At 44.5% G+C, this 21,206-nt stretch overlaps 1 protein-coding gene across 1 annotated transcript in view; it reads left to right on the top strand.

Annotated features, from left to right (window-relative positions):
* Nucleotides 1-21,206, top strand: part of LOC139234129 (calcium/calmodulin-dependent protein kinase type IV-like) — a 406,822-nt gene that overhangs the window by 232,806 nt on the left and 152,810 nt on the right. Inside the window, exon 5 of the mRNA XM_070865140.1 lies at nucleotides 10,648-10,720. Coding sequence (XP_070721241.1) covers nucleotides 10,648-10,720 — 73 coding nt within the window. The remainder of the gene's footprint in view (nucleotides 1-10,647; nucleotides 10,721-21,206) is intronic.

Below are 21,206 nucleotides of genomic sequence, written 5' to 3'. Positions count from 1 at the left end.
CAACCATAAAAAGATCATCATGCATGTGTGTGCCACATTCCCTAGGAGCTGTTATGACTCTTTTGTCCTTCACCAGTCCACTCTCCCTCAGCTCTTCGCATCTCCAAACAGAAGTAATGACTGGCTGCTCAGAGACAAGGGCTATCCACTGAAGTCTTTGCTGATGATACCCTTGAGGAGGCCAAGCAATGAAGCCAAGGAGCACTATAATGAAAGCCACATGTCCACCAGATGTATCATAGAGCAAGCAATTGGTATGCTGAAGATGCACTTCAGATGCCTTTACAGATCTGGAGGAGCCCTTCAGTATGCACCAGCCAGGGTCTCCAGAATCATTGTCGTTTGCTGCACCCTGAACAACATAGCGCAGCAGCGAGGATTGGAGCTGCAGGAGGAGCAAGGCACAGAGTGCACAGTCTCTTCGGAGGAGGAGGAGGAACAGGTGGAACACGAGAAGGAACAGGTGGAACACGAGGAGGAGGAGGAAGAAGGAACCTGAGGTGGAGATGGCCCCAGTAGTGGTGCACATTGCCGCCCAGGAGGACGGGATGACCTCATAATGGCCTGATTTACTTAAGTTGCACCAGTGCACCCATATGGCTCCCAGATGCTGTACTAACTTCTCCCCCACTCCCCACCATCACAAAGCAGTCCAAAAATTACCAAACCATTTCTGTCAACCAAACACCCATTTGCTCGAGGTTAAGTAATGTCTCACCATTCACTCCAAGTTACAAAGCCACTTCCCAGGTAGCAGGCAAAAATGGACAAAGTGGCAAAGTAGTGCATTATGTGCATCATGACACCAACATTTTGGCAAACACCCTTGTGCATCTACAATTGTGTCATTTTTCTTTTCCGAGTGCTTCTATGAGGTGTAACCCATGTGGCTTCAGCAAAGGTAGAGGGAGCCAGCTCACTTCCTTGCTGTGATTGCTTCGACACTTTTGGTGGATGTCCTCTGGGTTTTAGGGCCTGTGGGGACCCGCCATAAACTTCTCCTCCTGCAACTGTGCAGGGGCAGACTCAGCCATCGGGATGCGAGGCAGCATGTGGGGCTCTGACTGAGGGGGAGATAATGGGGGAGAAGTGTGAGCACTTTGAGAAAAGCCCCCACTTCCATGTCCCCTCTCACCATTATCTCTCTCATGGGCCACCCATATTTCCCTGCTAACAAGGAGTTGGACAACACTTTGTGCACTTCAGTAGGGCAAAAATGCCGAAGTCTATGTTGGTATCCCTCCTATAGATGATGTCAACTGCAATCTATTGTTCACAGCAAGTATGTTCTCGTTGGACTGACGCATTAGCTGCTCCATGCAGGCGGCCATACTTTCTATGGAACAGCACATCATCGTCTGCGATATGGTGCTGCTCATGTTGGAAATGGACTCCTCCATTCTCTGTAGAATCACGCATATATATCATGGCTGGGAAAACTGCCAGAGCCTTGTGCATTTGTTGCTGTTCCTTCAGGATCAACCTCTTTGTCAACGGCCCCCGAGGTTCACCATCTGCATCCAGCTGAGCAGAGCTTGGAGCATCTTGCACCCTCCGGCGAGGACATTATGTCCCTGTCTCCAGCATCAGCTCTTGCTCGCTTGTGATGTGTGAGACACCAGGTGAAAACACTACTGTATGTCTCGCTGGACCCACCGACCTGCTCGTATCTGCGCTGGTGCTGGGTGCGCATGGGTCTGGTGACGGTGCACGCTCAGAGAATGGAGCTTCCTCTGAGGAGTCAATTTCCTCCTCCGGCTGGACAGTGAGTAGGGGTAGGGTGGGACTTAATGGGACTGTAGGAGAGTAAAGACATAAATTAGACCACTTATGAAAGGAATGTGTAATGTTACATGATGATATTTCACTGGCTGCTGCCATTAGTCACCAAGAGTAACTGTTGTATGCCATGTGGCATATTTAATTCAGTCATCAGGTTGCTGGGAGGTCCCCCTCTCGCCATCTCCCACCACCAGAAGTTCTGTCAATCCACTTATTTAGAGCGTATCCTCCTCTGCTGGTATCAAATTTGAAGGAAGAGAACTTTGAGTGAGAGTGATGGAATGATTGTAAGGTATGTATGGGCTACATCTGTAGAGGGTGACGATGAGGAAGTGGCGTGTCATTGCTGAAATGGCCTTCTTTTGTTCATTACTTTGTAGGATTGCATTAGGATGAGGGTGAGTGTCAGTGGTGGATAGTCAGATGGGGATGTGACTAATGAGGGATGGGTGCACCTGCAAGGTAGGCTGGTGTGAGGAGTGGCGTGCAGGAGTAGGCTTGAGAAGGCAGAGTGATGGAATTAGGGATGACATGCACATCAGGATGTAGTTGAATATGGCATTGTAGTGACCTTTCCTGACCTCATGAGATCATTAAGTCTCTTCCAGGAACGGCTGACAACATCCCCACTGTTCATTTCTTGGGCAATCTCCAGCCTGCCCTTTTGGTTACTCTGGCTGCTCTTTTCCTGCCGCTGCCAGGGAATAGGATCTCCCTGCATGCTCTGACTCCTGAACCAGGACTTCCAGGCATCTGAGAAACTGGGCGCAGTCTTCTGTCGCCGTGACTCCATGTTTGCTTGCACCCATTGAAGTCTCTGCGATATAGACCAATAACTACCTCTCCCAACCACCTTTATGTCTCCAACAACCTTCAACTGGGATGAGTGCAAGGCTTCTTTAAATATCTGAGCTGAAAGCAAGTCACGGGTGATGTCATCAGACCCGCACCATTTAATTGTCCGAGAAACCCGCATGACTGTTTCAATTGATGTAATTGAGTTCAACGCGCAGTGTTGAAAACTTCGGAACGACCGTCCGTACCCGCCCCGACTCGAAGGTAAAGATTCCGGCCAATGTTTCAGGTCGATGAACTTTCATCAGAACTGGAAGATGTTAGAGATTAACAACTTTTACGCAAATACAGAGCCAGAGAAAAGAGGGACAGGTGATTAAATGACAAATATGAAGATGGTGCAAGGCAAAGGTGGGTGATAATCGGACTAAGACAGAATGGGTCCAGAAAAAGTGGAAATAGTTTCTGCAGAATAGCAAAGGGGCAGGGGGCATGGAAATTCTGGCGAAGTGGAGAGGGTTCCCACGGCTAGGAAAGTGGCAGAAGAAAGACAGGTAAACCCTCGGGTTGTGGACCACCAGCATGCAGTTTAAAATTCACTTTGAAGTGACTGGCCAAGCCATAACATTTTTTGCCGTATTTAGTGGGTAAGCACGGGAACGTCCCGCCCTTCATGTGCTTGAATGCCGAATCTCTCAGCGTGGTACCAATGTAGTGAAGCTTGTGGAGAAGCAGGGTAAATCGGGCAGCAACTTGCTGCTTTGTGTTTAATTGCACATGTGCGGATGCTAAATGTTTCTGTGAAGTTTACTCTTTAATAACAATGAACGCTGTTGACCTCACCATTATTCTTACCACAAAATCTAGGCCATTATAGAATATGCTTCGACTGCCTTTTTCAGGCAATGCATTCCAGATCATAGCTTGTATGGCCCCTGGTAATTAATTCTGTCCCCTTTAAAATTGTACCATTTAGTTTATGTTGCCACTCCATATTTGTCCTACTAAAATGAATCAGTTGACACTTCTCTGCGTTAAATTTCATTTGCCATGTATCTTCCCATTTCACTAGTCTGTCTTTGTCCTCCTGAAGTCTGTTACTATCCTCCTCACTTTATTACATTTCCTAGTTTCTTGTCATCTGCAAACTTTGAAATTATGGCTTATATACGAAACCCTAGGTTATTAATATATATCAAAAAGAGCAGTGATACCAACACCAACCCCGAGGGGACACCACTGCACACGTCTCTGTAATCTGGAAAACAACCGTTCACCACTACTCTCTGCTTTCTGTCCCATAGCCAATTTCTTAACCATGCAGCCATTGCCCCTTTAATTCTATGGGCTTCAATTTTAAAGAAAGAAAGACTTGCATTTATATAGTGCCTTTTTTTCCAATCTCAGGATGTCCCATGGTGATTTACAGCCTATTAAGAACAATTTTGAAGTGTAGATACTTTTGTAATGTAGGAAATGTGGCAGCCAATTTACTTCCAGCAAGGTCCCACAAACAGCAATGTGATAATGATCAGTTAATCTGTTTTTAGGTGTTGGTTGTGAGATAAATATTGGCCAGGACACCGGGGAGAGCGCCCCTGCTCATCTGCAAAATAGTGTAATGGGATCTTTTACGCCCATCTAGGAGAGCAGGCAAGGTCTCGGTTTAACGTCTCATCCGAAGGACAACACTTCAGGACCACACTGGAGTGTCAGAGTAAATTTTATGCTCAAGTTTCTGAAGCGGGGCTTGAACCTACAACCTTCAGACTCGTTCTTTAAATATTACTTGGCAGTATAACTGCCATGATGTTGTGCTTGAGTGCTCAGTGACACAGAGAGTGAGCCAATGATTGAGTGAAGCCTTTTATTCTTCATTCATTTTGTTTTCTTGTATCCTTAAAAATAATGCTGCTTAATCTTCAGACTGACAGCTGGGCTTAGTTGTTTACAAATTCCTTGATGGCCTTGTTCCACTCTACTTCTGAAACCCTCTCCAGCTTTATGTCTCAACTTCTGCACTAATGTCTTTTTTGATTTTTGGCTATTATGTATACCATCCCCAACAAACCACATTCTTTACTTAGTGGCTGAGCCATCTGCATTCTTTGCCCTCAAATTCTGAGACCCTTTCCTTAAATCTCTTCACCTTGTTACTTTCCTTCCTGCATTTAAAAACAAATGTGTGGACATCAGTTGTGAACAGGACTGTTCTGTGTGTGATTCCCTCAATAGTTGAACAGCCTGATACTATTCACTGTCATGGTTCACATGTGAAGAGAGGCCACAAGGACAGTATACTGGAGGGCTGCCAATGCCAGTATTCCAACATGAGTCACAATTATCAGGAAAGGGGTTAATAAAATGTTAATAGGACCTGAGACTAGTGAAAACTGTAAATAAATTCATCATTCAGTGTAATTGCATTCGAAATCTATTACAAGTGCACAATTCAGTATTTGTTGTGAAATTCTAGGAATATATTAGTGTAAATTTTGCATGGCTGTCCTCGCAGTGTGGGCTGTTTATTTAAAAACTGGTCAGCATTAGCCAGTTAAAATGAGTGCCCATAGCATACTGATGAAGTTGGAGGTCATTATGCACCAGTACAGGTGCAGCGTCCAGAATTGGGAACCCTTGGGACTGAGACCATTCCGGATACCGCGTTTTTCTGGACTTTGGATCATCTTTTTGACGTCACAAATCTGGAAACACCCGAGCCCAGGTTTGGGTATTTCCAGATTTCGGAACGTCAGAAAGGCGGGTGGGGGGGGGCTCGCCGAGGAACTGTTCAGACCACCAGCCCTGTCGATGAGGTCGTCGGGCGGGACCCCACCGCCAAGGAAGTGTTCGGACAAGCCCCGCCGAAGCGGAGCTGTTCAGGCAAGCCCTGCCATGGTGGAGCTGTTTGGGCGGGCCCCGTCACAGAGGAGGTGTTCGGGCGGGCTGGCGAGGAGGCCCCGAGATAAGGGTAGTGGCGGTGAGGCCCAAGGTCGGCAGGGTCGGCGGGTCTGGATTCCGGAACATTTTACGGATTCTGGACGACCCTGCCACCAATCGGTCCAGATTCCGAAACATTCCGGAACTCCAGATTTTGGTCGCTGCTCCTGTACTATGGAATTTTGGCTAAATTGCTGCTTACTATATGTGCAACTAAAAACCCTTTGCTATACATTATATTAGTATATCGCTCTGTAAACACACATTGGACATGCCTCTCCAGGAGTAGATCCTTTCTGTCTCAGGCCTGAGTGGGGTGAATCTTCTGAATCTGTACCATCCAATGGCTTTGTTGTTGGTGGCTGAGACAACTAGGTCTCAAATGGAGTTTTTATCTGGCGTTATTAATATTGTTCAAAGATGACATATAATTAAGATGTATAATTAACCACCTTTTGAAATAAAGCAAACAGACTTTTTGTAACTCTGTTTTCTAAAGGGCAGATTTTGCTGTCAAAATAATTGGCAGTGTGTGTAAGGATACCGGGGTTTGGTTGTATCAGGGGTCAGGGCCCTACTCGCTTTGCAGGCTCTCGTACTCTCCTACCTAGCGCGGGTCGATCTTGGGGTTTGGTGGTGTTGGGGCTCAGGGGTGTGATCACTCTGCCGCCTCTCACTCTCTCTGGCCTGCACGGGGTTCACGCGCAGCTCCTTGGTGCTTGCAGAGTGTGAGAGAATCCCGGGATTTGGTGGTGTCAGGGCTTCTGTGTCCTTTTGCACCTGCTCCGTTCTGGTGGGGGTGGGATGTTGCTTAGGCCCTGCCCCCCCTCGCAGGCACATATGCATAAGACTGTGCAAATAATCACAGTGATAAGTGTAAGGTGGTGCATTTTGGTAGGAAGAATAAGGAGGCCATATACTGCTTGGATAATAAGAGGGACTTCCTGCATGCTCCACTTTCTGTTGGGGCAGTATCTGGGGTGCTACTCGGGTGGGATCGGCAGTACTATGTGCCTCCTCCGCGTAGTACTGACTCATTTCAATGTCCCTCCCCTTCCATTAAAGGGGAAGGCCGCTGCGCACTCTGCAGGGCAGCAGAGGTTTGGATGAGCTCAAGTTTATGGAGGGTGGAAGTTGGTTGGCCAGCCAGGAGAGCTTTGGAATAGTTAAGTCTAGATGTAACAAAGGCATGGATGAGGGTTTCAGCAGCAGATGAGCTGAGGCAGGAGCGGAGACAGGCGATGTTATGGAGGTGGAAGTAGGCAGTCTTGTTGATGAAGCGGATATTTGGTTGGAAGCTCATCTCAATGTCAAATACGACACCAAGGTTGTGAACAGTCTGGCTCAGCCTCAGAGAGTGACTAGGGTGTGGGATGGAGTTGCTGGCTAGGGAAGGGAGTTTATGGTGGGGACCGAAGACAATGGCCGAATTTTCTTTACCTGGGCGGGTGTAGTGCGGGCGGCTGCCATGGCGAGTTGCGAGCCCGTTGCTGGCTCCATCCTGCTCCACAGAACAACTTGATATTTATAGGCTCTATTAAGCCTGCCCTGTACGTTATCCAGCCCAATTAAATGATGCGGGTCTGTTGATATCATTCATGACGTGTTTTCAGCTGGGATCTTTAAAGGGGCCATGGCCACATTACATAGTGCTGTCAATGCACTACAGCATTGGAGTGCTGCAAACACTGACAGTGACTGCTTAGAGGGAGTCAGAGCACGCAGGGAGGTCCTCTTCCCTTCTAATGGATGGAAGACACCTCCCCAGAAGACCAAAATAGCCTGTTTGGAGATTGCAGAGGAAGTCACCAGCAGAGATGTGGTCAGGAGGTCATCAGCAGGGATGTGGTCAGGAGGACCTGGGTGCAATGCCACAAACGTTTCAATGATCTCATTGGATCAGTAAACATTAGTACAAATCAGCTTCATCCTGGTGCAATCATACCAACTAACAATACACAAGGAGGCCACTTGACTTTGACATGCCACTCCATCATAGTTCCCTCTAAAGATCAAACCCATCCATTCCTTACACTTATTCCATAACTCTCATTCAACCTTCTCTTCTTTCCCTCCTTGCAAGAAAAGAGAGTTCAAACTAAGAGAGAGGGGGTGAGAGCCAGTGGTAACCCTCCATCATTTGCAAGCCTTACAACAGCAGAGGAGACTGCTTCAGAAATATCTGGTGTTGTAGAGCAGCTGGAGGTGGGAGACAGAGAGAGGGGGACATCTCAGCAACCTGGTGACAAAATTACATATCATACAACTACATGGCATGCAGCAGTCACTTATATGGGGACTGATGTCAGCAGCCATTGAATGGTCATCACGTGCATAATGGTATCTGTGCCCATTCTTCATATGGCATATCTAACTCATCTCTTTACTCTCCCACAAGTCCACCAAGAGCCCCTCCCCATCCCCCCACTGTCCAGGAGGAAGGGGAAGACAACTCCTCAGAGGAACCTGCAGCCTCTGAGGTGCACCGTCACCAGACATAAGCGCACTCAGCACCAGCCGAGATATGCACATCTAAGTGGGTCCCACGCGAGATAGAGTATTATTGTCACCTGGTGTCTCACAACTCGCAAGTCAGTAAGAGCAGATGGTGGAGACAGGGACAGCAGTGGAGGGCCCTCACCGCAGGGCGCAGGATGCTTCTAGCTCTGCCCTGCTGCATGCAGGCACTGAACCTCGGGGGCCATGAAGATAGTGAGAAACCCGAGGTACAGGAAGAAGTGTAGGGGCTCTGACAAGTTTTGCAAGTGTGATGTCTGCAAATATTCAGAGAATGGAGGAGTCCATCTCCAACATGAGCACCATCGTGTCGCTGGCGATAGCAACTGCAAGCTCCTCCATGGATAGAATGGTCACCTACATGGAGCAGCTAATGTGCCACTCATAGGAGCACATGATCACTATAGAGAATATATGGCTATCTATGGAGGATAGATGGCTATGTATGGACAATAGATGGCAGAGGTTCTTACATCTCCTCTCTCGGAGGGATGTCAGCATAGGCATGGGTCCTCATGGCCCCACTGATGTGCAGCAAGGTGCTCTCCAGCTCCTTGGCAGCAGGGAAGAGTGCAGGTTGCCTCTATCTCTGCTGAAGATACAGGGCTAGCACCTCATAGAAACACGTGGAAGAGAAAGATGACACACAGGTAGATTCACAACGGAGCCTGTTGGGTGTTTCATCCAATGTTTATGTAAAGTTTCCGTTAATGTGCTGTCCAACATAAAAATCTTTAGGTGACATAATTTTTCCGTCTTGGACACCTTTGGAAGTGGCTTAGTGAGTTGTAGTGAGACATAACAGTACCTCCAGTAATGTGGTGGTGTGTGTGAAAGGAATGGCTTGGGCATTGCAGGGATGCTTTATGGTGTTGGTGTGGGATGGTGCCAACCTGGCGCATCATATGGCAGCCATATGGGTGTACAGCGCCAAGTTAAGTAAATCTGGCCATGATGAGGCCATCCCTGACCTCCTGGGCAGCAATGTGCTCAGGTTCTGATGCACTCAGTCCTGTGCAGCATCAGGTGATTGTGGAGAAGGTTGGTGGTGTTGTTGGTGTGCCTGGTGCTGCTAGTGTTGAGGCTCATTGTGGTCTGATTCTGAGGACCAAAGTGAGACAGTATAAATGGCACCCATGTTGGTGGAATAGATGGCAGGTGAAGTATAGATGACAGATGCAGTTTGTCAATAATGAGAAAGGTTCTTACAATGAGGTGACACTGGATGGAGAATTTGCTGGAAAGACTTGCAGCTTACAGAATCTGCTGGGAATGCAGTGAGCAACAGCTTCTACCTGAGGAAAGTGTTCAGATATCAGGTGGGAGCTTTTCTAGTACATTTCATGCTGTCAACTAATCAGCTGGAGCAATGGCCACTCAGGCCGACAGACATGGTTCCTGAGCAGTGTGGTTCCCGTGGCCAATCAGGTAAATTTAAAATGTAGTGGGAAAAAGGCTTTTGAGTCTTTCTACTATTTAATTGGAGGAAATTTCTGTTCATCCAGTACTGGATGTAAGACGAGCAGTGTGACAAATCAGAGACAGTGGAAGGGTCGAGAGATGTGATGGTGAAGTAGAGCTGGGTGTCATCAATGTACATGTGGAACCTGACGTGTTTTTGGATGATGTCACCGATGCAAGAATGTAGCTGAGAAATAGGAGGGGGCCAAGGATAGATCCTTGGGGGACACCAGAGGTAACGGTGTGGGAGCAGGAAGAGAAGCCATTGCAGATGATTCTTTGGCTACGATTGAATAGATAAGGAAGGAACTAGGCGAGGGTAGTCCCACCCAGCTGGACGACAGAGGTGTTGGAGGAAGATGGAGTGGTCAACCGTGTCAAAGGCTGCAAATAGGTCGATAAGGATGAGGAGGAATAGTTTACCACAGTCATATAGGATGTCATTTGAGTTGGGCCTTTTCAGTACTGTGGCAGGGGCGGAAACCTGATTGGAGGGATTCAAACAGAGTTGCGGGACAAATGGACAAGGATTTGGGAGTCAACACTTTCAAGGACTTTGGGGAGCAAAGAGAGGTTGGAGATGGGGCGGTATTTTGCAAGGATGGAGGGTTTCACGTTAAGATGATGATCCCACTTGTGGGGGTAACAAAACTAGGGCCCATAAATATAAGATGGTCACTAGTAAATCCAATAGAAACTTCTTTACCTAGAGCTGTTAGAATGTGGAACTCTCTACAGTCAGAGTTGAGGCTAATAGCATAGTTGCATTTTAAGGGAATCTAACTAAACACGACGGAGATAAGAATAGAAGGTTATGCTGATAGGGTTAGATGAAGAAGAGTGGGTGGAGTATAAACACTGGCTTGGACGAGTTGGGCCGCATGTCCTGTTTCTATTCTGTATATTCTATGTAATCTTATGTATTAAAAATTTATAAAGGGTTCTTGTGCAATACTACGAAGTTGTAATATTATGAGAATATTGATGTGATAATGTGACAATCTCAATGTGCATTGTAACATTGTAAGTAACTTGACAGTAGAAGTTCCTGGCTCTATTAAAAGTGTATCAATTGTTCATGAATACAAATAATCAGACTGACATAAAAATACTCATTACTTTGCCTTCACTAACACAGTTTTCTTTTTGTAGGATTGTTGAAAAAGGATATTACAGTGAAAAAGATGCTGCAGATGTTGTCAAACAAATTCTGGAGGCAGTTGCAGTAAGTTTTAATTATTGTCATTCACGCTAATATTTGATCTTGGACAATCTGATTTTGACCGTTCATAGCTTCAAACTGGAAATCTCAATTAAAATCACTTAAACCCTACCCTATGATGAGAGATATCATTTTCAAATTATATACAATGTAAAACACTTAAGTGTATTTTCTTCTGTTCAATATTGGTATTGTAAAGTTGTGTGCGGCTTTCTTTACATTTATAATCATGTTGACTTTTCACTACCATTCAAGAATGGAGGGAAATATGATCTTTAATGTTAAATGATAGAAAAATAAGTTTCACTATTAGTTTTCTATATTAACTATTTTTACACATTTATGTATTATGCATATAAGTGAAAGGCGTTTCTCTACTTGTGATTGGTTAAAATACAGCAAGGTTTGTTTATAGTATTAGACACTCCTTTCTTATTCAATTTAGCTATTGGGTTCTCTGCCTCTGTAATAAGCTGTAAATGCTATTTTACTACAGGTACAACCTTCCGAATCTGGCAACCTCAGGACCGAGGCCGAGCCGGTTTCCGTGTTTTTTCCAGATTTCGGAACGTGTTTCTGATGTCTGGAAACGCCCGAGCCCAGGTTCGGGTATTTCCGGATTTCAGAATGCCGAAGTGCATCCTGAGTCCAGAAATGCCCGGGCCCAGGTTGCGATATTTCCGGTTTTTGAACGTCATCTTGTAGTTCTTCTCCTTGCAGGTCTTGTAGTCCTCGCTTCTTCACAAAGCATGGTAAGCCTCCCTCTCTTTTTGCAACACAGTACCCTGTAACTGTACTTAATGTGAGCTTCCCGGCCTGTATCTTTTGCTACCATCTTCAAATTTGGAACGGAATGTACAGCACTCAAAGCATGAAATATAATAAAGGTTTTTATTTGTAAAACAGTTAAGTTATGAAATATAAAACAGTAAATGAAGGCTTTTATTTGTTAAACAGAGTAAAAATAAACAGGTACAGTTACAATTGGCTGGAGGTTGTGCTTGAGGTAGAGGGCTCAGCTATGATGTCTGGAGCTGATGATGGGCCAGCAATAGGATTATCAAATGTGGAAATTACTAGTGTAGTTGCACGCTGTAGGTCTTGGGCTTTCTCTTGCGACATCTTTTGAAAGATATTTAATATTGTTGTTTGTTTAATTATTTTGGGCTTTTCTTTCACTAATCTTTCCTGAATTCTGTAAACCTGCAGTATTTCTTCTTCACTTATGAAGCTTCGTTGCTCTAAGGCATGAATTAATTCTTGACAAAGATTGATTGCTTTGTCAATCGGCACTTTTTCAACTTGATCACAGGCATCATCATCATCTCACTGCTTTCATCCTTTTCTTCTGGATGCAAAACCCTTTGCATGATTTCTTCATCTGTCCCTGCATGCACAATGGGAGCGTCGTTGTCTATGTCCATGAGTTCTGCGATATCGTTCCCATTCAATTCCTGCGCAGCTTCGCAAAGTTGAGTAATCATTACTTTTTCCCTGGACACACACAAACCTTGACAGTCCCGAGAAGCATCATCAGCATCATCTTCAATAAACATAGTTGATGGCCAGATGTAATGCCAAGCATTGCCCAAGGTGTCTGCAGTTACCAAGTTCCATGTATCCACAGCTGCCCATATGGCGTCCTTGATAGAGAAAGCTTTTGAGAATGCTTTTATTCCCATGCCTGTGTTCACAGCATTAAGCAAACACCTCATAAACTCGATTTTATAGAGACACTTCATCGATCTCAAAATTCCTTGGTCCATTGGCTGTATCAATGATGTAACATTTGGAGGTAAGTAGATTCCATGGACATTATCCTTTACTAAGTCAGCATCAGGATGTGCTGAGCAATTGTCTAGCAGCAAGTATATTTTGCAATTTTCCTCAAGGCCAGCTTCAGTGCAATGAGCACGTGCCTGAGGGACAAAACTCTTCTCAAACCAGTTCAGAAAGATTAGCTTGGTTACCCATGCTTTCTTATTGGCATAATAATACACTGGCAATACTCTCAAACCCTTGAAACATCTTGGGCGCTGGCTTTCCCAATGACCATAAGATTACACTTGTGTCCCAGCCGCATTTTGCAGCAGCGAGCAGTCAATCTATCCTTGGCGTCTTTTACACCTGCTGGCTGTGTTTCTTCTTCTGCTAATGTCTTTCCCGGTACGTAGCGCCAAAACAGTGCTGTCTCATCAGCATTGTACAATTGCTCAGGTAAAAGGCTTTCATCAACAATTAGTTTGACTAACACACCAACATAATTTTCAGCTGCCTCATGATCTGCTGAGGCGTTCTCACCACATACTTTCAGTTCCTTATGTCATGATGCCTTTTAAATTTGGTTAGTTAACCAGAAGAGTACTCGCATGGAATATTTTAGCTTGTTGCACCATCATTGGGCCAGACAAAGGAACCTTTTCACTTCGCTTCTGTCGCCACCATTCCATCATTGCTCATTCCAAATCATCACATTTAGGCTTATGCATAGTTTTTCTCTTACTCATTTCCTTCTGAACATCACTTTCTGCATAAAACTTTGTGAGCTGTTCTTTCTGTTTTCTGATGATATAGATGGTGGAGAGTCCAACACCATACTTCTCACTCAATCTTCTCGTTGAATCTATCTCACTGAATCTATCTAATCTCTGGAATAACTCCACTTTCTTCGCAATTGAAAGTGAACTATGCTTCCTCTTTCCTTTTATCTGAACCTACTGGGGTATCTGTTGGCCTTTTTGACATTTGCAATGACACAACACAAATTCACAATCCTTATCTGCAGGGACCCACAGCAATGGAGTCAGGTTGGGTGGGGTCTGATTATAGGATGTAGGTGGGTCAGGTGGGGTCTCAGCATGGGGTGTAGGTGGGTCAGCTGGGGTAGCCCTATAGTATTTTTTATTACAGGTACAGATGTGCAAACTTAAAATCGCAATCTGGTCGGGTCAGCTCGGGTGAGGTCGGTTCAGCTCCGCTCGGAGTCATGGGGTGTGGCGATCCAATCCCGCAGATGCTGCTTTAGGGAGCTGCAGTGTTTGATTCTGGCCAGAGACTTGCGCGCGGGAGTGGACTTGCGTGCGGGAGCTTGGTTGGTTCTGGCCAAAGGGACTTGTGTGCTGTGCAGAGTTTGATTCTGGCCAGGGATTTGCGCACAAGAGGGAACTTGCGCGCAGGAGCTTGGTTGATTCTGGACGAAAGGATTTGTGTGCTGTGCAGAGTTGATTCTAGCCGAATTGTGCAGAGTTGCTGCGAAGCCAGGAGCAGCGGTGTGGTGACTGTGAAGACCTAGCCTGGAACAGGTAGGATTGGCGTTTTTATTCTTGCAATTTTTGTCATTGTACAATAGTTGGATTTTATTTTTTGATTTTTCACTGAGCCCGGCTGACAGCAGTAACGGTTTGGTGGGTGTCCGGATTCCGGAACATTTTGCGATTCTGGACGACCCTGCTACGGATCATCCTGGAGTCCGGATTCCAGAACACCGGATTTTGGACGTCGCACTTGTATTTGCTTATTTAAAAATATATTTACATAGATCACTACTACCTATTCAAATATATTTTCAATAGGTTTATGGTTAAAAGTTGTCAAATGTCTCCTAATATATGCAAATTTAGTACATTTTGTATTTAGTTTATAAAATAATTTTAAGTTCAGTGGTTCAATGTTAATGGGATATGTGTGCACAGAAAAAGGAGATTTAACAATCAGTTTGCAAATCTGTCACATTGTATTATAGATTTGCTCTGGAAGATTATAATTGAAACAAAGCACACAGTGGGGGTGTAATTGGTCTTTGGTAGTAGTGCAAAAGAGGTGATGGTGAATTGGTAGCCCAATCTATACCCCACATGATTTTCTTTTCCATATAAGTGAAAATTGGATAGGGTGTAAAACTGAATACTGATTCGGCAAAGACCAAATTCACCCCTACTATTCTTGCCTAACAACTAAACAAGTGACTTTCACCCATTAGAGAAAACAAAAATGCATGAAGCCAGATTATTTAGGTAATCAGTAATATTTAATAACAGCATTATTGTACCCTAGAATACAATGTATATTAAGGTATATTATACGTAAGAAAATATCCTGCTTTATTTCTTCATGTCTATAAATTGGTTTCAGATCATAGGAATCAAAAGCAGATACTGTTTTTATTAAAGTGACATGTATTCAGCCTTAAAAGGATGACTGTTGGTCAAGTTAAAATATAACAGAAATTGTAAAAGCTTTGATGGATATGGTTTATTCAAACATTGGACCAAAATGGGTCAAGTATTTCTTCATTGAGACTTCTAGTAAAATCACAGGCCTCATTGATGACAAGTCAAAGCATCAAGGGATGAAGGCTCATTGGTGTCATCAAGTTTCAGGTGGAGCTGGTAAAGTACTCGGTAAAAATTGCTTTTAAATGGCCATGGCAAATATGGGTTTTCTTTGAGAGGACAACAAGAAAAGATGTGCAAAACGTTTTTTTTTTTTTAAATGACTGTATTTCAAGAATTAAGGATCCATGAGAAAAGCCATTGATATCTCACAGACCTACCAGAACAATTTTGTTTGCATTCTCCACTGAAAGTCTTATTCTAAATCTTAGGGAATAACAAGGCTTGTAACTAGTGCATTAATGGCAAAATAGTGCTTTGTGCTGAAAACAACTTTCATTAATATAAGTTGTATTGCACAAAATAAAATGTCTGAAAGAGCTTCACAGATGCAAAAATAACCAGAACAAGAAATGGAATGAGGATTGGGGAGGTGTGTGAAACCAGATCAAAAAGGTAGATTTTTCATTTTTTGAGTGAAATTATAGAGGTAGAAAACTGGAGAAATTTCAGGAGAGAAGTATAAGGAAAGAAATCTGAAGGCTCTGCAGTTGAAAATGGGCCAGAGAGAAGTGAGGATGTGAAGGAGGTCAGAATTGGTAAAGCGGATGGTATGTACTGTAACATAGGGCCAAAGAAGGGAGTGACAATGAAGCCATGGAGGGATCTTTGATGATTTTGAAATCAATGTACAGGTAGATTCAGAACAAATGAACACGTACAAGCATTATGTGGGATAGGGAAGAGCAGAACTCAGAGGCCAACACAGAGATGCTTGGCATAATTGAGCCAGGAAATTATAAAGATGACATAAATGTTTCAGCAGCAGTGGGACTGAAATAGAGCCAGAGATGGGCAGTGTTATAGAGGTGGAAATAGGATGTGGGGTTTAAAGCTCAACTCCAGGTCAAATACGACACTGAGATTGCACATAGAAACATAGAAAATAGGTACAGGAGTAGGCCATTCGGCCCTTCGAGTCTGCACCACCATTCAATATGATCATGGTTGATCATGCAACTTCAGTACCCCATTCCTGATTTCTCTCCATACCCATTGATCCCTTTACCCATAAGGGCCACATCTAACTCCCTTTTGAATATATCTAATGAACTGGCCTCAACAACTTTCTGTGGTAGAGAATTCCATAGGTTCACAATACTTTGAGTGAAGAAGTTTCTCCTCATCTCGGTCTGAAATGGATTAGCCCTTATCCTCAGACTGTGACCCCTGGTTCTGGATTTCCCCAAAATCGGGAACATTCTTCCTGCATCTAACCTGTCCAATCCCATCAGACTTTTGTATGTTTCCATGAGATCCCCTCTCATTCATCTAAATTCCAGTGAAGATAAGACTAGTTAATCCAGTTTTTCTTCATATGTCAGTCCTGCCATCCCGGGAACCAGTCTGGTGAACCTTCGCTGCACTCCCTCAATAGCAAGAATGTCCTTCCTCAGATTAGAAGACCAAAACTGAACACAATATTCAAGATGTGGCCTCACCAAGGCCCTGTACAACTGCAGTAAGACCTTTCTGCTCCTAGACTCAAATTCTCTCACTATGAAGGCTAACATGCCATTTGCCGCCTTCACCGCCTGCTGTACCTACATGCCAACTTTCAATGACTGTTGTACTATGACACCCAGGTCTGGTTGCCCCTCCCCTTTTCCTAATCTGTCACCATTCAGATAATATTCTGCCTTCCTGTTTTTGCCACCAAAGTGGATAACCTCACATTTATCTACATTATATTGCATCTACCATGCACTTTCCCACTCACCTAACCTGTCCAAGTCACCCTGCAGCCTCTTAACATCCTCCTCACAGCTCACACTGCCACCCAGCTTAGTGTCATCTGCAAACATGGAGATATTACATTCAATTCCTTCATCTAAATCATTAATGTATATTGTAAATAGCTGGGGTCCCAGCACTGAACCCTGCGGTACCCACTAGTCACTGCCTGTCATTCTGAAAAGGACCCGTTTATTCCTATTCTTTGCTTCCTGTCTGCCAACCAGTTCTCTATCCACGTCAATACATTACCCCCAATACCATGTGCTTTAATTTTGCACACTAATCTCTTGTGTGGACCTTGACAAAAGCCTTTTGAAAGTCTAAATACACCACATCCACTGGTTCTCCCTTGTCCACTCTTAGTTACATCCTCAAAAATTCTAGAAGATTTGTCAAGCATGATTTCCCTTTCTTGTACTGATCCTGTCACTGCTTTCCAAATGCGCTGCTATTATATCTTTAATAATTGATTCCAACATTTTCCCCACTACTGATGTCAGGCTAACCGGTCTATAATTCCCTGTTTTCTCTCTCCCTCTTTTTAAAAAGTGGGGTTACATTAGCTACCCTTTAATCCATACGAACTGATCCAGAGTCTATAGAATGTTGAAAACTGACCACTAATACATCCACTATTTCTAGGGTCATTTCCTTAAGTACTCTGGGATGCAGACTATCAGGCCTTGGGGATTTATCGGCCTTCAATCCCATCAATTTCCCTCAATTTTCTGACTAATAAGGATTTCCTTCAGTTCCTCCTTCTCGCTAGACCCTCGGTCCCCTAGTATTTCCGGAAGGTTATTTGTGTCTTCCTTAGTGAAGACAGAACCAAAGTATTTGTTCAGTTGGTCTGCCATTTCTTTGTTCCCCATTATAAATTCACCTGATTCTGACTGCAAGGGACCTACATTTGTTTTAACTAATCTTTTTCTCTTCACATAGCTATAGAAGCTTTTGCAGTCAGTTTTTATGTTCACTGCAAGCTTACTCTCATACTCTATTTTCCCCCTCCTCATTAAACCCTTTGTCCTCCTCTGCTGAATTCTAAATTTCTCCCAGTCCTCAGGTTCGCTGCTTTTTCTGGCCAATTTATATGCCTCTTCCTTGGTTTTAACACTATCCCTAATTTCCCTTGTTAGTCACGGTTGAGCCACCTTTCCCGTTTTATTTTTACGCCAGACATGGATGTACAATTGTTGAAGTTCATCCATGTGATCTTTAAATGTCTGCCATTGTCTATCCACTCTCAACCCTTTAAGTATCATTCACCAGTCTATCCTAGCCAATTCACATCTCATACCATCGATGTTACCTTTTTTTTAAGTTCAGGAACATAGTCTCTGTGTCACTCTCCATCTTAATGAAGAATTCTACCATATTATGGTCACTCTTCCCCAAGGTCTCTTGCACAACAAGATTGCTAATTAATCCTCTCATTACACAAGACCCAGTCTAGGATGGCCAGCTCTTTAGTTGGTTCCTCGACATATTCCTTGACATAATCAGGCTCAGTTTATGTGACAAGGAGAGTACTTAGTGCAATTCAAGTTTGATATAAATATAATTCTGAAAAAATCCTTTTTAGATTTTGGTGCATATGTCCAAAATTGACCAAAAATGATGGTGTTGGGGATTGTTTTTATATACACCCCCACAACACTATCATATTATAATACCTGTGTTTGCTCTTTAGGTTTACCTGTACAACATGCCAGACCCTACCTAAGACTACATAACAGCTTCTGTCAATGCCTCTCAAAATGACTATTAAAAGATGCACCCTTGTTTGACATTCCATTATTTAAAAATTAATTCCCTTGCTCCCAAAAGAAGTAGTAGCTTTACTTCTCCTTTTACTTCAGCTTTACTTCTCCTTGTTGACCGTATCCTAACTCTCATCATATCCCATTCATCCATCACCCCACACTAACCTACATTGGCTCCTGGTTCGGCAATGGTTTGATTTTAAAATTCTCATCCTTGTTTTCAAATCCCTCCATGGCCTAACCTCTCCCTATCTCTCTAACCTCCTACAACCCTCCGAGATCTCTGCTGTCCTCTAATTCTGGCCTCTTGCACAACCCCTGTTATGTCTTGAATAAAGAGTCAGACTAGATATTGCAAGCTCAAAGTAAGTGTGACTAGTCCTTTATTACAGATCTCAGATTGCCTCTCTAGCCTGTGAGGCCTCCTTATATACAGGTGCTCCCAAGGGATTGTGGGGATAAGCCCTCTGGTGGTTAGACATGGTAATTACAGGATTACATACATAACACTTCCCCCCCCCCCCCCCCCCCCCCCACACACCCCCGAAGTCAGTAATGTAACTATTTACAATGCGAGTCGATCTCGGGCCTTCCTTTCCCTGGCTGATTGTCTCAGTGCAAATGCTGGTGTTGGTGAGTCGTTTGTTGGGCCTTCGCTGGGCTGCTGCGCAGCTGACCTTGCTGGACTGCTGGGGGTGATGGGTTCTGCTTCGTGGTCAACCGCTGGGTCGGTTGCCACTTTGTGTTTGTGTTGTAGGGTCGAAAAAGGTAGAGTCTATTGTGGGTTGTTCCGGATAGTCCGTAAATCTGAGTTTGGTTTGGTCCAAGTGTTTTCTGCAGATAAGTCCATTTGCGAGTTTGACCACAAACACCCTACTCCCCTCTGGCCAAAACAGTGCAAGCAACCCATTTGGGACCTTGTCCATAGTCCAACACAAATACAGAATCATTTACTTCAATTTCTCATTACACATTTGTGCAATTATGATATGTATTCTGTTGAAGCCGCCTGCTCTCTACCTGTTCATGTAGATCAGGGTGGACTAACGAGAGCCTTGTCTTAAGTGCCCTTTTCATGAGCAGTTCAGCGGGAGGGACCCTGGTGAGCGAGTGGGGTCTTGTGCGGTAACTAAGCAGGACTCGGGATAAGCGAGTCTGCAGCGAGCCTTCAGTTACCCTTTTCAAGCTCCGCTTGATTGTTTGAACTGCTCGTTCTGCCTGACCGTTGGACGCTGGCTTAAACGGGGCAGATGTGACAGGTTTGATCCCATTGCGGGTCATGAATTCCTTGAACTCGGCACTGGTAAAGCACGGCCCATTGTCACTTACAAGGACATCAACCAGGCCGTGTGTGGCAAACATGACCTGTAGGCTTTCAATGGTGGCAGCGGACGTGTTTGTCGACATTATCACACATTCAATCCACTTGGAGTACGCATCTACAACCACTTTTCCCAAGAACGGGCCTGCATAGTCGACATAAATCCTAGACCACGGTTTGGAGGGCCAAGACCATAAACTTAGTGGCGCCTCCCTGGGTGCATTGCTTAACTGGGAACATGTATTACATTTGTGCACACAGTCTGCATCGATACCGGGCCACCACATGTGGGATCTGGTTATCGCTGTCATCATTACGATGCCTGCGTGGGTACTGTGGACATCACTAATGAAAGTGTCCCTGCATTTTTTTGGCACAACCACCCGATTACCCCATAGGAGGCAGTCTGCTTGTATCGACATTTCATCTTTGTGCCGCTGGTACGGCTTTATTTCTTCCTGCATCTCTTAACAGGACACTAGATCAACTCCCGTGAAGCACACAGTTTTTTACTAAGGACAGTAAGAGGTCCTGGCTCTTCCAGGTTCTAATCTGTTGGGTGGTAACTCTCGATTGCTTACACTCGAATGCTTCCATTACCATAACTAGATCTGCAGGCTGCCATCTCTACCCCGGTGGTGGGCAATGGTAGCCTACTGAGAGCATCGGCACAGTTTTCTGTTCCTGGCCTGTGGCGGATGGCACAGTTGTATGCGGACAACTTGAGCACCCATCTCTGGATGCGGACTGATGCATTCGCATTTATCCCCTTATTTTCAGAAAAGAGGGATATAAGCGGCTTATGGTCGGTTTCCAATTCAAATTTGAGCCCGATCAGATATTGATGCATTTTCTTTACCCTGTAAACACACGCTAACACTTCTTTTTCGATCATACTGTAGGCCCTCTCGGCCTTAGACAGACTTCTGGCTGCGTAAGCAACCAGTTGCAATTTCCCAAATTCATTAGCTTGTTGCAATACACACCCGACTCCGTATGACGACACATCACATGCTAGTACCAAACGTTTACATGGATCGTACAACACAAGCAATTTGTTTGAACATAACAGCTTCCTAGCTTTCGCAAAGGCATTTTCTTGGCTTTTACCCCATACCCATTCATCTCCTTTACGCAGTAAAGAGTGCAGGGGTTCTAATAACGTGGTAAGACCCGGTAAGAAGTGATCAAAGTAGTTCAGGAGTCCTATAAATGAATTTGGGAAATTGCAACCGGTTGCTTATGCATCCAGAAGTCTGTCTAAGGCCGAGAGG

Source organism: Pristiophorus japonicus, chromosome 1, assembly GCF_044704955.1.
Source record: "Pristiophorus japonicus isolate sPriJap1 chromosome 1, sPriJap1.hap1, whole genome shotgun sequence".
Classification (NCBI taxonomy): Eukaryota; Metazoa; Chordata; class Chondrichthyes; family Pristiophoridae; genus Pristiophorus; species Pristiophorus japonicus.
Note: the sequence above shows the minus strand (reverse complement) of the source record. Positions and strands in the feature narration are given on the sequence as shown.